The 17,701-nt window shown below is 36.2% G+C and overlaps 1 protein-coding gene across 2 annotated transcripts in view; it reads left to right on the top strand.

Moving 5' to 3' along the window:
- LOC145674476 (uncharacterized) overlaps nt 1-17,701 on the top strand; it is a 1,412,137-nt gene that overhangs the window by 1,360,380 nt on the left and 34,056 nt on the right. For both annotated transcript variants that reach the window (XM_081744589.1, XM_081744590.1), the window contains exons 15-19: nt 3,726-4,510; nt 7,640-7,813; nt 8,380-8,455; nt 10,532-10,705; nt 15,954-16,043. In XM_081744589.1, coding sequence (XP_081600715.1) covers nt 3,726-4,510; nt 7,640-7,813; nt 8,380-8,455; nt 10,532-10,705; nt 15,954-16,043 — 1,299 coding nt within the window. The remainder of the gene's footprint in view (nt 1-3,725; nt 4,511-7,639; nt 7,814-8,379; nt 8,456-10,531; nt 10,706-15,953; nt 16,044-17,701) is intronic.

The following is a 17,701-nucleotide window of genomic DNA, read 5'->3' as shown; positions in this document are numbered from 1 at the left end:
GTCACACTGGGGCCGCGGTGGCTCAGTGGTAGAGCGTTCACCTCTGGTGCTTGGGGTCCCTGGTTCGATCCCAGCCTCCGCCAAGTGAATTTTGTGGTGGACAAACACCGTGTGCGTGGGTTTCCTCGGGGTTCTCCCGTTTCCTCCCACTTTCTTCATTCCACCGTTTCATTCATTACTCATCATCACCGTCTCCTTTAGCCTCCGTGGGACGTAAAACTCAAAGATTTGATTTAATTTCTTAGAAGTCACAAGGCCATTGTGACCTTGATTTTCTTTGTTCTTCCAGTTTCTTTCCACATTATTATTCCTTTAAAAAAATCACCAGACACTTTTATTAATCACCCTTCCCGATAGTATAGAAGTTCCAGTGCGCTCCTTTGATATATATAGGGTCCTGGGTACAGGGTCTGCCCTAGGTAATTTGTCGCCCCGTGCAATATCATTCCCCCCCCCCCCGCCTTTCTCCAGAAAGAACAAATCTTAAAAGCCACGATTTTAAGTATGCAACCCCATCATGAACAACAAAGGGGAGGAAAAGTACACTTGTACTCAGAAAGGCCTAAACATTACAAATACAATCTCGTTGTGTCTGTTTTTTCTTTAAATAGTAATCTATTATGTTAGTGAAAGATAAAACAAACACACCTGCAGAGGAATGATGGTAATTCTTTTTTTTCTTTTTTTTAAATAGAATTCAATATTGAGTTTGTCTTAAAATATGGGTTCGTAATTTTAGTGCAAACTAGCTCTTTTATCTTTATTTCTTGATTTTTCTTCTATATTTTATTTTTTTTTAAAAAAAAAACTTGTTTCCAACCAGTGATAAGGAACTTGTTTGTCTTAGTGACAAAGACAAAACTAGTTTTCATATCAAAAGTGTGATAACTAAGTGGAACTGGTGTTCGCTACTGTTCAAAAATTGAGCCCTTGTATTTGACAGCAAATTAACAATTCATACTCGGATTTATTTGACCATTTGCTTTAGCACTGTCCATGTGACCTTAAACTAATGCGAACTAAACATGATTTATGAATGTAGTATTCAGATAGGAGGTCAGCTTAGTAAATTCAACTACCATCATGAAGTTTGTTTGATAGAGCTTCAGTGCTGAAGAGGGACGTTTCCATAATCACCAGTCTCTGGTAGCTTAAAGGACTTAACGTTCAATGTTAAACTAGAAATATTATTTCATTTGCGAATAATGTTGGAGAATGGTGTTTAACTTTGTAAATATTTTCACTTTTGTTGTGCTTTCCTGTATCCGAATTGATAGCAACCTGCCTTCGGTGCACGTGGTACCGGGTCTGGTTCCCAGTTGTTCGGTGGGGGCCAGTGAAGTTTTGGTGTTGACACAGCATCGTGAGGCAATTGGAAGACCCACTTCAATTAAGGAGTAGCGATTTCCCGTGTAAAAACCCATAATTTGCAGCAGTAGAAGGAGAGAAATGGTGACAGAGCCGACGGGTTGACGACACTTACAATTAAAGGTCGTCTGGCTGGCAGTAGCTTTCTTGTATTGTAGCAAAAGAGGGTTTTTGTTTTCAAGTTTTCATGTAGTAACTGAGAAATAAAGACATGTGGAAATAACACAGGGAAATTTAAAATGAATGGAACAATAGAAAAGCTTACCTCTAACTGTTGTGATAAGTTAATTTTGGGAATAGCGGTTGAACACGAAAGTTCTATTTGAATGTTCACGAATTTGTCTAATATAAATAAAATAAAGAGTTTGTGTGTTTGTCCGTCTGTCTGTATGTGGCCTGGGAGTGGACCAGACGAGTGGACCGAGAGTTACCAAATTTTGGTCACGGGTACCTTAGCCCAGGGCCCAGACTAAGACGAAGCGTTTTTCTTTCAAAATTCAAACCAGGAGGTCTCGGAGATGAATTTACCGGGACATGTGAAAATAGTAGAAAATGCCCGATATTAGTGTCGAAATCATAGTTTTTGCGGTCGCTGAGATCAATGGCGGCGTGCCGGGGGTTATCGGGGAGGGGGATACCGAGACATGTGAAAATAATCCAAAATGACCGATATTACTGTCAAATCCATAGTTTTCGGAGTCGTTGAGCTCAATGGTAAAACTCAAGATCGCGTTTACTTTAAAATTTAGCTCCCATCGGCTAAGGAACGTGGTCTTGATAGCAAGGTCATTGAGAGATGTAAAAATAATCCAAAATGACCGATATTAGTGTCAAATCCATAGTTTTCGCCGTCGCTGAGATGAATGGTGATACCTCCATAGGCGTTGACTTCTTGTGGGATGTACAGTCCCTATCGGCTGGGGACCAGAGGCGTTTTTTAAAAAAAATCGAACCAGGGGGTCTCAGGGGGCGTTTACCAGAATATGAAAAGTAGTAGAAAATGATCAATTTTTTTCGTTGTTTAGTTTGTTTACAGAGATTTTTTATCTGACCCATGTGAAGAATGAGCATATTCAGCTCGTAGCAAAATATTTGTAGTTATAGTTTCAAATCTAACAATAAGACTTTAGAAATTCATTACGTTGACAACGTCATCCACAAGTAATATGTCGAAAATGATTGTCGCATATCTATAACTGTCTTTTTGTAAGAATATAATTTGATAATGATTTTGCAGGATACATTTAATACTGATACTATGTGTATAATCGGGAAATTTATATTTGTGATAAATTTCATAGGAAAAGAATTATAAATACGAAAACTAACTCACTCACTAACTCTATGGCCTATGGAACCCGGAGGTTCAATGCCGCGTTCACAAAAGCTCTCCATTGACTTCTATCCTTAGCTAACTGCATCCAGTTTCTACTTTGTATTCCAATCTCTGCGAGATCCATCTTAATATTGTCCTCCCATCTGCGCCTAGGTCTTCCTAATGGTCGTTTTCCGATTGGTCTTCCAGTCAAGACTTTGAAAGCGTTTCTACTTTCTTCCATTCTAGCTACATGACCCGCCCACCTAAGCCTCCTAGACTTGACGACCCTCACAATGTTGGGTAAACCATATAAATTATGCAGCTCCTCGTTATGAAGTTTCCGCCATTCCCCATTCCCGTTTCTCTTGGATCCGAATATTCGTCTCAGGATCTTGTTCTCAAATACTTTCAGTCTATGTTCTTCCCTCAGAGTAAGTGACCATGTTTCGCAGCCATACAGAACAACAGGCACGATTATCGTTTTGTATATTTTAAGCTTCAAATTCCTCGACAGAATTCGCGACGACAAGAGATTTTGAACCGAATAATAACACGAATTCCCTGCTTTTAGTCGACATTTAATTTCTCCGTGAATATGATTTTCGTCTGTTAATATTGATCCTAGATATTTGAAATTATCCACTTTATCAAAAGTATTATTTAATATTTTAAAGCATTCATAATTTGCTGTATTCCGGTCCGAAATACGAAAACTAGAATGAGTAAAACAAAATGTTGCTAAATGGACAAGAAAGTTTTTTATTTTTGTTTTTTTGTTCTTATTTACTGCTCTTTTGACATGAAATTTGCCACATACATGTCTTTGCCGATTGCACACATACTAACATTGTAAGAAATACCGGGCGAATTCGTTATCAAATTATATTCCTACAACAACATATTTATAGACATGCGACAATAATTTTGGACATGCGTGTACTTTTTGGCCTGAAAACATGAAGTTTAAAGGCGACCAACTGTAATTGTTTATTGTTATAACCATTTGTGTTCTGTTCTAATTTCTTCCTTTTATTTTCAGCTTGCTCATTCTCGTTGCCAAGAAACAATGGAACTTATTCGCACCCGACAGGCTCGTCTTCTCGACATGCGCAAACAACTTGGCGGTGCAGAAACATCTGAAAATTCCAAAGACATTTTAGACCCGTCACAAGACCCCATTGTGGCTGGGAACTTAAAATCATGCGTAGGTCAAAACTCATGGAACACGACAAGCACGCCAGTGAGCATAGGAAGACGTCGTTCTGTTGGATCTCTACCCTACGGAACAACGAAGTGTTCTCCGTATGTTTCTGGTCACATGTGCCGGTACTGGGACACCACAGCGTGCTGTGTGTCTCTGTTAGATACGTCAGGACTATCCCAGCAAGAATCAAGCAGCTGCTATGTGCATAGTGCGATGCATATGAAGGATGGACGACCTAATCTTGGAAACATCAAAGAAGTGCGTGAAAGTGCTGAAGACTTGTTAGAGGATATAAAATGTGCCAGTAGTTCAGTAGATTATCCGTCAGTAGAATCACAGATCCATGGGGGACAAAGTGTAAAGTGTGGTAGTAGTGTGGTAGGTTCTACTACGGAGTTTAACAGTTGTTCATGTGGACGATGTAGTAATACTCTGGAACAATCCTTTTCTGGTGCTCGATTAGGTAATAAAAAACATTTGCAGCGTTCGTGCACGTGGCAGTATTCCACTGAAAGCTTTGAAGATGCTCCGTGTGGTAGGTGCAGTTCAGATGATCACAGATGTGAATATTCTTCTTCGGGTGATAATACCACAGAAGGAAGTGATGGCTGCCCTAAAAGGTAACGTATAATATATATATATATACATTTTAAAACCAGTAAATTTTCTGATTGTGGAAAAAAATCTTCCAAATTCTTTATATATATATATATATATATATATATATATATATATATATATATATATATATATATATATATATATATATAAAATATGTAGTTGGTGAGTACTTCAAATTATATGCCCGTAGCCAAACTCCCTCTATAAAACTTATTGCGTGAATACCTTAGAATTCTGAAACATCTATTTTTGGATAGCGCACATATTGGTTCCTAAGTGAAATCTTGACCCGACTACGGTAGGTCCATAATATTGGAGCTATGGACCATTAAAGTTCATTTTTTCATGTCTTCGGCAGCCTACAACTCTGAAAGGAAGCTTTTGTTCACCCAGGTTGGTCTATACTTTTTATCTTATCTTGGTGTCAGGAATCAGTCTGCAAACGTTGTCGGTGCTGTTCAGAAACACCCTGTATATGGACAGGGTATTGCGATTGAAGCTACAGGGTAAGGGTTAATTAATTGGCGTGAAATTTAGTGAGATTTAAGAAAATACTATTTCTACTCTTGAAATGGTTCTAAATATACACATCCAACGGAATAAATAAATAAATAAATAAATAAACAAGACATTTGTACAGGGATGGGTAAACTATCAGAAGGGTATACATGATACAATTCTTCCATCCAAACAACTATTAAACAATTCATTGGGAAAAGTAGACAATGAAGATTCGCCTTTGGGGGATCGTAATTGACGTTCAGTTAAATCTTTATCACCGAAACATTCTGACATCAGTGGCTGGTCACGCCTCAAATTGCTTATCCTTTATGCAATACAGTCTTTTACCAATTAAGTAGATTCGACGTAAGAATTACATCTTTAGTCAATCAAATGCAGTATTCTATTTACTCCTTCTTTCTACCTTTTAGCACGTATTTCAGAACAAAAGTTATTCTTCAGCAATATCCAAAACAGTTTCTTTTCGTATTATTTACCACCATATTGTTGTTGTTTCTTTTATCTTTCAATACCTTGTCACAAGTTTTCCGCTCAACTCAGTCAGCTAATCTACACTGTTTTTGCTGTCCACATTTCAAGAGCTTCTGCTGGCCACGCGTCACGAGAAAAACTGTGGTGTAGTGGGTCCGCGCTGTCAATGGAGGGGGAATCCATTTCGTTCGGGCACAAGACATCGTGAGATGGACATGCTGTATTCAAAAATAGATTCAGGGTTGCCACATTGTGAGCAATTCTTAAGATTTTGAAAAAGGAAACATCAATAGCAAATAATATTCCATTAACCTAAAACCATTGAATACAATTTGGCGAGACTTTCACTGATATATAGCTTATGCCAACTTGAAAAATAGTTAGTTCTAGAGTTTCTTTCAAAAAATTCCTTTTGGGAGAAGGGAGTATTTTTACATTTGAGGAAAAACTGGTAAGTGTTACACATGTTGATTTCTGATTGTTTTTTAAAAAAAATCTGGGGGGAGGGTTCTCACCGTCTAAGGTGTACTGTAAATTAACTGCACCATGCTGGCAACCCTTGATACCTCATCCCTCTCAAAGGACAAGCATAAACCATTTTTCACCACAGATTCTGAAAATAACTTAGAGTCGTCCTTCCTGCCATTTTTTACCCCGGCACCGCTCAATATAGAGTTTTCTTGTGGCTCGCGGGCTGTAGTTTAACAAAACCTTGTATCAGTTCTTTTGATATTTCAAACTGCACAAATGCAGTTAATCCCCTTGTAAACTCTGTCAAAAATATGACAAGTATGGTGGCCATAATTTTAACTCACTTGATATATGTTGCTTAAGTACCCTATTGGTTCACTTAACTTTACTCGAAGCGTAACATATGAGCAATTGAGGCGTTCCGAGTAGCAAGAGTGTTTCCTGAAAATTGTCTCTGAAAATAAATACCCGTTCATTTCTTTTAAAGTTGTATTTCCTAAGGGAAAGAAGAACGATTACCATGAACTATACATGCCTATAATCAGGAAAATTGGATGCACAAAACAGTTTGGAAGTACTATTAGAATACCTCAGATATAATTTCCTCGAATTCAGTATACACGTAACTTTCGTTGACTTGGCTCGTACTACCCGGAACGTCTCAATTGCACAATGACTTCTCAATCACTCTTAGCTTTTAGCTCGAAGTTTTCCAACCTAAATTGAATTTTGAATAGTTTTTTAAGATAGAATCTTCATATTAAAATATACATACGCGGGCGTTCGGAAAGTAACGTCCGATTGGTTAAAATAGAAACACTAAAGTAAATGAGAAGATTTTAATATATACATCTAAAAACTGCCTCTGCTCTATTTTTCAACATAGTTTCCATAAACATTCAAGCCTTTATCATATCTCTGTACTAGCGTAGAAATTCCATCAGCATAAAAATCTGCCGCCTGTGCCGTGAGCCAGCCTGTGATCGCATCTTTCATTTCCTCATTGTCACCAGTGCTGATATCCAAGCCACTTCTTCATACGCATCAAGAGATGATGATCCCTGGGTGCGAAATCTGGTGTGTCGATTTTCACGAATTTTTCCGTTAATTTTTTGAACTAGTTCATCAGTAACCACTGATGGCCTGCCACTCCTCTCTTCGTCCACTTTTAAATGAACGAACCTAATCACGAACAACTTCTTCACTCATTACACTTGGTCCATACACGGCACAAAGTTCCCGATGAATAGCTGCCTGCCGAATATTGTTTTGCCGTAAGAAAACGTATAACAGCTCGCACTTGGCGGGGTTGTCTGTTGCAGCACACATTTTGAGATGCTACAAAAGCGGAACTAATGACCAGACAACCTTCACTCTACTACGGCTGGATGCAGACTGATCTACCGCGCACGTCTGTGCAAATATGGTATCGTTGCTCCCACTACTTCACGCACAGTGACCAATCGGCGATTACTTTCCGAACGCGCCTCGTATGTCCAGCAACACCCTTTTTGTATTATTTTGAAATTAATACATACAATTGCTCTTGGAATTGCAAATGTCTGTCTAAAGAAAGAAAGGAAAAAGAGGTGTGAAATTTGTATAAACACTGTTGTAGATATATTTCAACTCTTCATTATTGAGTATTTACCTTCTTCTTCCAGCGGAGAGGATTTAGAAGACCAAGAGAACGGTGCAGTCAATGGGAACAAAGTCATCCCTCCAGTTCCCGTCAACAGTCATCTGCATTGCCATTCCTCAAACCTAGATCTACATCCATCCACAAAGTCATCCTGTGGGAACAACACAGACAGTAACAAAGACCAAAAAACGCAGAAGTAAGTGACTTTCATTCAGAATCCTTAATCCTATATGTCAACACAACATTAGTAACCAGTTTCTTGTGCCATGGTATATGTTATATGACTTTCAAATTGCAGGACGTGTTCTTAGGCCTTACACTAGTACATACGCTATAATTTGGAACTCAGATTCCAACGCTGTACTCTGCGAAGAAAGTAAAACTAAAATATTAAATCACATCAAATACTGATTTGACCTGTAAGCTTTATAACTGCTTTTTTTCTGAACATTGTAATGTGTAAAAACATTACAATAAATAGTTAATCTCATCTAAATGTTCATAATATTTCTTTTATGTTACATCGCACTTACATATAGAACAAACAAATATAATATTGTAAAGTATGCTATATACGAGTAAATTATAAAATATGCTGAATAAACATGAATTTATGCAAAATATGTGTATGTATATAAACATATACATAAAAATATGTAAAAATATATGTATAGGATGGTATTTAATTGATATAATGTAAAGCGTTAATTCAATGTGGATGCTGTGATTTACGTATTGATAAAATGTTCTGTTTCGTTTCAGAACTTTGTTGCTGATCATGAGAGAGATGATTCAGACTGAGAGGGACTATGTTAAGTCACTGGAGTATGTAATTGAGGTAATATCTTATTTCTTTTATTTTCAGCTAACAACTTGCAAATCTTTAATCTCGTGTTGTTGTCACAAGCATTCTACCGTCCTTGGTAGGTTACTTGCCATAATCTGAGAAGTTTGTATGCACTAATCCTAAGTTAAGCGTAATATAACAATTACCAGTATCAATATCTTCCATTAATTGTGGCTTCTTTTTCTCTTGTCGTGCCGTCTACCACGTTACTGAGAATCCTCTTAGATTATATCCCAACCAGCTTTTCTTTAGAGTAACATTTATTTACTGTACTGTTTCGGTGTCCCGTGACGTCTTCCTAAGCAAATTTGGAGAGTTCACGTGCAATTCATCTCACTTCCTAGCAGGCTTGTAATTAATCTGATAAAAACGTAATGACAAAATTAATCAAGTAAAAATTTGATTAATTAAATTTTGCGTGAGTTAATTTTTAATTCATAAACTTTTTTGTTATTTTTTCCTCATGTTTTCTTTTCTCGAAAACTGTGAAGTGTATATTCTGCAAGAACTCATTTTGTGGCTTACTTTTTTTAAAAAAAAAAAAAAAAAAAAAAAAAGAAAGAAATACCTTTGTGTGGGGGCTGCGGTGGCTCAGTGGTAGAGCGTTCACCTCTAGTGCATGGGGTCCTCGGTTCGATCCCAGCTCGCGCAAAGTGAGCTTTGTGATGGACAAAGAGCGTGTGTGGATGGGTTTTCTCGGGGTTCTCCCGTTTCCTCCTACTTTCATTATTACACTATTTTCATTCATTTCTCATCATTACCGTTTCCTTTAGCCTAACCGGCATACCGTGGGACGTAAAACTTAAAGATTTCATTTTTCATTTCATTTAAAAACTTCGCGGGTGGTTCCATTATAAAAGTGGATAAATGCAAGTCTTTCTTTCGCAATCTGGATCATGGCCTCATGGAATTTGTAATGATGAAATCAAGCTTTACAAAACTAGGGAAAGCATGGAAATATTGTTGCACTGAAAAATGTAAAATAATATGTATAAAGTTGAATTGGGAATTGAGAAGTAAAATTCAACGAAGACAGGAACTATACAATTGACATAAAGGGACCCTGACGTTCAGTATATAGAAACTTCTAAATATTTAGCAACAGACTGTCCAGTGGTCAAAAAATATGATTAATTATACTGGTAGAAACTCAAGGAGCTTCCCATTTAGCTCACGATTTTGACGGAAATTTAATTCGGGTATACAAACATTCTTTCTTCTAGTCGTCCACCTCAATTTTTACATGCTAGAGACGCCTATGAAAACAACGACCAATAAAACTAAATTTAGCGGCAACTAATAATACTGTACCCTCAGGAAGTGTTCTCCGTAAAGTGCAAGAGACGGCACTAGCAAAATTTCATGGATAGGAATTGATAATCGGAATACGCCCTCGTATTCTATTGAGTGGTGAAATCAGTAGATCTAGGTCAAGCTTTACGATTCCTTGTGATCACTATAGTGATCTGAAAACATTTGTATAATATGGAATCGAACGCAATTAAATGAAACTTCGTATAATATGCTATCAACGCAATTAAAGTGGACGTTTGCATAATATGCTATACAATGAAATTAAAGTAATGTTAATAAAATTTGTGTAAAATCAGCTTTATTGAATAGGTGGAAATGATCACAATAAAAAATGAAATGAAATCTTTTGAGTTTTACGTCCCACGATTATGCCGGTTAGGCTAAAGGAGACGGTGATTATGAGAAATGAATGAAATTGTGGAATGAAGAAAGTGGGAGGAAACGGGAGAACCCCGAGAAAACCCACGCACACGGTGTTTGTCCACCACGAAGTTCACTTGACGGAAGCAGGGTTTGAACCCGGGACCCCAAGCACCAGAGGTGAACTCTCTACCACTAAGCCACCACGGCCCCCGATCACAACAATAGTACGAATGATTACTTCGTAATCTGCTCCTAGAATTTCCTACGTAATCTCCTTCGTAGAAGTGGCATGTCCAGATTTATGTACAACTATATGAAGAAATGTCAAAATACTTATGCATTTACTTATTTAAAGTGTACGTTAATAATGTTTTTATTTTTTGTTTATAGAATTACATACCAGAACTGCTGAGAGAAGACATTCCTCAAGCTCTACGGGGACAGCGGAATGTGGTCTTCGGGAACATCGAAAAGATCTATGAATTTCACAACCATTATTTCCTGCAGGAACTCGAACGTTGTGAACACAATCCTCTGTCTGTAGGACATTGCTTTCTCAAACACGTAAGTACATTTATGATATAAGGTGTTTTCCTTTAGTTACGAGCAACTGGAAAAAGGTACTTTTGTTTATGTATGATCAAGAAGTGAAATTAATATTTGAATAAAATTTAATAGTGAATTTTATACGAAGGGCAGTCAGAAAGTTCACGAAATTTCGTTGTAACTATTTATTACCACAATATAGATACACATTCACTTAATACCCTTCAAAATAGGCTCCTTGAGAACACACACACGTGTTCCATCGCTAAAGGTGCTAAATCAACCGATTTCTGGCTTTTTTTCAAAATCAAAAACGGCTACAGAGTTAATCGTTTTGTCACCGTAGAAGACATCCAAACCAACGCGACGGTTGAACTTCAGAACATACCAAAACAGGATTTTTGGCGTTCTTTCCAGCAACGGCGGGAACGGTGAAACAAGTGTGTGTTCTTAAGGAGCCTATTTTGAAGGATATTAAGTGAATGTGTATCTATATTGTGGTAATAAATAGTTACAACGAAATTTAAGGAACTTTTTGACTGCCCCTCGTAGAATCAATATATGTTATTTTCGCAAGATTTCTCACATAAGATTATATTTTCGGAATTGTGTTGACTCAAAATATTTTTGTAACATTGCTGATCAATTCTCAGAAATAAGATTATTATTATTATTATTATTATTATTATTATTATTATTATTATTATTATTATTATTATTATTATTATTATTATTATTATTATTATTATTATTATTACTTGAATACAAAAGAATGCCTGAATAGAAGTACATAAATTTTCTCTTCGTGATAGCTTTACAAATTTTCTAATTTTGATGCATATTTTGTTTTATTAATACCGTCAAGTTCACAAAAATAGATATAAAGTAAATATTGCTACAGAGAAATCAGTGTCACAATCTTCTCTGTATTTTGAAATAAAAAAAAATGTACTTTCCTTCAGATAGTTCAATAAATCAAATCTTATGTGAGTGTACTATATACAGGGTGTTACAACTTTGAAACCTCATATTGATTGATTTATTTTTCTTACATGCGTGCTTGTGGTGTCATTTTGTAGCAAAATGCATAAAGTGTTTTTTACCTTACACCTACAAAGGTTCTTGAGGCTTCCATGGGTAATACGGCACACATTCATCTGAAGTCTCACTTGGTCTACAACGTCTTCAAACGTACCGGGAGGACCTGAAGATTTGTTGTGTCTTACCGAACACCCAGTTTCAATAAAACACTTATGCCACAGATAAATAGTAGGCCTACTGGGAGGATCTTGACCATATTTTGTACGAAAATTACGTTGCACAGTTGACGCAGACTTGGATTCTTCAAACCAAAACACACAGCTAGCACGCTCAAGACCAGTAAAGGAAGCCATCTTTGCTGCAACTGCCGCTAGCGCTTGTAGTGGCTTGTTTGTGAACTACTGTACTCGTGAGTCAAACAAACTTGATGTATTTTTCTACAAAATGACACCAAAACCGTGCCTGTAAGATAAATGAATCAATCAATATGGGTTTTCAAAATTGTAAAGTCCATTTTGATACACCCTGTATGATATGCTATTATGTTATTGGATTTATCCTCCTGGGGCCCTGCGTATTGCATGCAGTACAATTTTTAAATGCCTTTCTTAAGAAAATTGTTGGAAAGGTTAGATTCCGTGATATTGTGTTCAGTGCAGTAAGCCTGCTATGTACTGAACACAATACCACGGAATCTGACCTTTCCAATAATTTTCCTAAGAAAGGCATTTAAAATTGTATTGCATGCAATACGCAGGGTCTCAGGAGGATATTAAAGCATGTACATGTTTTTGTGTATGTCAATGAATAGTTTATTTATTGTAAAAATAAAATAAATATTGGTTGAAGTAAATTGAATGTTTGTACTCAACCAGTTTTCTTTCAGGCATAGGGTATATGGTAAAATTTTTATTAGTACCTATATGCCCTATGTTAGTATATTGCTAAATTATTGCTGCCCTTTCTAACCACAAAAAGATCTCTCCGATCATCCTCTTCCTGCACCGAACAGTAGTGCTCTCCACAAGTATTTTGTAAAGATCAATTAAAAAACTATTATAAATTAAATTTTGTTATGCATAAGCTACCGTTTGATATATATATATATAATATAAGAACCAGTTGAGAATGCTCCAAGAGCATTGCCAGAACGAACTTAAAAAGAACGGAGAGATGGAGCTGGAAGGATAACTGTCATTGTTCCTAGATGTAAATCTTTTTATCTGCACCTTCTCTTTCTCGCAAAAATTAGCAAAAGATCATCTCTCGATGACTTACAGTTTTCCGAGATATGGCTGCTTAAATATCTAGAAATTCGAACTTTTTTGCCAATATCTGGGGAACGGTGGCGAGTTAATCAGTGGCCACCGGTTACTATTTGGTACCAAAGTGCTCACCATCCTCTTAGGTATTGATCAACACCAATATGATCTCTCTACAACTTATGGTTCCTGAGCTATGGCTCCTTAAATAGCTAGAAATTGGCCACTTTTGGCCAATATCTCGGGAACGGTTAGAGTGACGCTAAAAATTTAATCACTTTCTCTGATACTTTTTGATGCTCTATCGATTGCAGGGTTCAAAATTGAAAAAAAAAAAACAACAACAACAACAACAACAACGCAAATAACAGACAAACGGACAGACAGAGACACAGACATAGAAAATTCAGTAGCGAACTTATTAAGTTTGCTGAAAATGTCTAACGCTGATTAAAACTGGGCACTAGTTTTAAGTATTTATTCTTCATTAGAGGAATGCAGAAAGTATTTCAACGCCAAGTCTTTTACAAATGCAACACTTTGCGCTGAAAAGAAGTCCTGGAAGTACTGTATAGGTAACGGCTCTGTATACACAAATAGATCGGAGCGCCTCTGCTGTCAGATAATAACGGTGTAGATTTGTAATAGGAATGTGTGTAAAAGGTCTGAGAGAACAAATGACTACCAGTTGTAGACAGGAGCGTCATTTCAGATTTTGCTTGGGGGCGGGGGGCAAAACCCCTCGATATAAGTAAAATTTCGCGTTTTTCACTCATTTACTACTACTTTATTGATAAAATCTATATAAATCTCAAACTCAGGGGGGGCAAATACCTCTCCCTGCCCCCCTCAAATGACGCCCCTGGTTGTAGACGCTGGATTTTAAAAATTTATTATTATTATTATTACTATTATTATTATTATTATTATTATTATTATTATTATTATTATTATTATTATTATTATTATTATTATTATTATTAAAGTCTTCTTAAAGTAGACTGAAATTTGTATAACTTACATTCAAACTACGTAATGCAAATTTAAAATTGTATGATCAGACAGCACCCGATGCATTGTTTAAAAATGCTGCACAATATACGTATATACAATTTAGGATAACATCCCAATTTAGGTTAGTCTAGGATGCTCAGATGGCCAGGCCATGTGGCCAGAACGAAAGAAAATAGGAACGCTTCTAAAGATTTAACTGGAAATGCAAACGGAAAACGTCCATTAGGAAGACCTAGGCACAGATGAAAGGACAATATTAAGATAAATCTCGTAGAAATAGGAATACAAAGTGGATCCAGTTGGCTAAGGATAGAAGTCAGTGGAGAGCTTTTGTGAACGTGACATTGAACCTCCGGGTTCCATAGGCCATAGAGTTAGTAGTTAGTTAACGCCCTAAGATTATGCTTCGAGGAAGTTGGTGCGGGTAATGAACGAAATGGTGAAGTGAAGAAAGCAGAAAGAAAGAAACGAGAGATAGTTGAGAAAGCACACGCATACGGTGTTTATCCACCACAAAACCCATTTCATGAGAGCTGGGATCAAAACAGTGACCCCCACACTTTCACAGTACTTGTAGCTTATTGCAAATTATATCTTTAACTGCAAACTCCAAACCTGAGACAAAATCTTGTTTAAACTCAAGATCTTGGTATTACCAGTGTTACCAGATCCGAAGATCAAAAAGTAGCGAGGTTGTGCTCTAAAAGTAGCGGATTTGAACTATTTGTAGCCCAAACATAAAAATTAATTATTTTGCAGATTATCGTTTTTATTAATTTAATATATCCTTATTAACATCAAATGTCTGGATTGCCAACAGTCAGGTGGCGACCTCAGTTTAAGAGTTTTGGTGGTGGTGTGTTAGGACAAACTTCATCAAGAGCAGAGAACTGTAGTGTGCAGTGAACTAGATACACGTTAATAGTATATAATGCCGACCTTTGTGATTTTCAAGGAAACATGTTTACTTAAGTCAGTTTTGAAGGTTCTTAAATACAGTTTACGTTTACAGTATGCTTTTTCACTCATGTTCCTTATTTCTTTAATCCATTTGCTATTTTTTTTTTTTTTTTTTTTTTTTTTATCTGGGAGTCATGAATTTTCAAAGTTTTTATTCTAGCTCCATTTACTCATTGTGTTAATATGGATAATACAATAACACAATTAAATTTGTTATGTTTACGTTTACACAGCTCCGTTTAATTATTAGGCCTAGGTATTAACTGAAACAGGAACACAACCACTGTTACTGCAACAGCACAAACTCACAAAAGTCTAGTGTTATCAGATCTGGAAATTAAAACTAACTCAAACAAGAATTCATTAGTATCGAACATGTTAGTTTTACTAAATTTATTGTTCGTTGTGAATAGAATATTCAGCTTATATATATGTGAATTCATATATAAAAATAAGAAAGTAACGTATTCCTAAGAGTTATATTGCCAGCAGATAATTAAAAGTAGCCCAAAGTAGCGTGTCGCCCAATTTGAAATTTTGGTACCGAGGACACTTTAAAAATCGCGCAGTCCACTACTTGTAGCAACACTGGGTATGACGATGACGTACTTACATTATTTGCTAAAAATAACATTCAAACTTCGTAGCAGTATATTTCAAAGTTTTGTTGAAGGATGCCATTTTTTATTATTATTATTACTATTTTAGATTTTAACACTGTATTGCCTTTCCTTTTCTAGTTACTGTGTATTGAAAAACAAAAAATGTAAACGGACTCCAGTTTTACTTCGACTGTACTTAACAACTCAACTGGTTTTATCTAAATTCATTAAATAGTTGAAGATTTTTAAACTAATTGTTCTATAAGCTTTTAAGACTCGTTAGAATTAATGGATATTTAATGTGTGTATGATAATGTGTTCGATATTTTTGGCCCATTTTGTCTTCGAACTGCTGAATTTATTTTTTTTTTCCCCTCGTTTTTCCAGGAAAAGAAATTCTACTTGTATGCCCTATACAACAAGAATAAGCCAAAATCTGATTCGTTGATGGCCGAGTATGGAACCCATTTCTTCAAGGTAATATAAATTACGTTGTTGTGTATCTAAAATATTTTGTTGTTGACTGGATTAGAGACTTATTAGCTTGCGTACACATAAAAGACACTATTGTAGGTAAAAGGTAACAATATCAAAATTTACCCATCGACAAAAACATATAAACTTACCTTTGTTAAAATACAGGGTAAAAAGTTGTTAGGCTGTCTTCACACTAGGATCTTGTGAGCCACTTATGTGAATCTGTAGTGTGAAGGCATTAATACTTCTGAGCCCCTCAAAAGATCGTGATACCAAAACGGCAGCCACGCTAGAGCCAGAAGAAGCTGTAGCTTTAATCTTGGTGATAAATTGCAAGAAAGAAAGAAAAACGAAAAGAAGATATAGAACAATATGGATTCATCCTATAAATCGATCAAGACTGGAAGACTGTTCATTTTATAGTCTGTTTCCTAAACTGAGAGAAGATGAAAGAAAATTTTTCAGTTTAAGATGTCTGTATCTTAGTTTGACGAACTGTATAATAGTATAAAATGTGCATCTCATCAGAGTAACACCAAAATGAGAAGATTTTCAACATCAAATATATGTACACTTTTCTCCATTCCAACTGAGTTGATTTTGTGTTTAACGTCCCTTGCAGCAGCAAGGCTATATGAGACGGGACCTGATTAGCGTGGAATCCGAACCACATGAGCTCCCACCGGTGATCGAACCCTCCATTCCAACTGAGTTCACGTTCACGTGTGAAGGGCTTTCATAAGACTGCATGTTATTTTCTTCCTTGCCAGCAGCCCAGTCGAGCCAGCTACTGGCGGGATGATCTTCATAGCAGCTCAGAGTCGCGGTTCACTTGCACCGAAGCGCATGTGTGAAGGCGTACATTTAAGACAATGTAAAGCTAGCAGCTGCAGCTCACGCGAACGGCTCAAAGGATCCTAGTCTGAAGGCTACCTTAAGGTTTACCAGTAATGAAGTGCAAAATGTTTCCAGTATAAAAGTCTGATTGATTAGACGTGTTTTCGAAATAGTCTATTTGAAAGATAACTTCGATTATAGATTAGATGTGCTTTCGAAATGGTCTATTTGAAAGATACATAAACATTTTTTTTTAATACTTGCTGATATAAGCTAGATTTCACTGAAATCGTGTAAATTTTCCAGAAATGTATTTAGAAAAGGTAAAATTTGATGTATTGCTTAAAATTGCGTATTTTTGGGAATTTTTAAAAATAATTAATTTACTTTCCTGCTGTAACATTACTACCATACTTTTTGGTAGGTGTAATTACAATAATTTCTCGGAATTGCGTAATTTTAAGCAGTGCTGCAAACTTTACTCTATTTACTATATCCCCAGAACAGTTTGAGATAACAAATTGCAGTAAATACCTTTACGATTTTCACATCTATTGAAAGCCATCCAAGCAATTGGATGAGGTACTTATCTAAAAAGTGTTTCGAAATAAATGTTTTCAAAGAAATAATTAAAGTTTTAATCCCTTTTATCTTTGTTTCTATTCATTCGGAATTCGCCATATCATGATCATAGTATTTTGAATGATCGTCTCAATTGCGTTATTACTGGTACAGAGGCCAACAAAATTTGGATGTTTTTGACATTGTAGTGTCCTTAGTTTGCAACACTGAATAACAAATGTGATATTGTTAGTTTTCGT

The sequence above is a fragment of the Thermobia domestica genome, chromosome 17, assembly GCF_964235325.1.
Source record: "Thermobia domestica chromosome 17, izTheDome1.hap1.1, whole genome shotgun sequence".
NCBI classification, from domain to species: Eukaryota; Metazoa; Arthropoda; class Insecta; order Zygentoma; family Lepismatidae; genus Thermobia; species Thermobia domestica.
Note: the sequence above shows the minus strand (reverse complement) of the source record. Positions and strands in the feature narration are given on the sequence as shown.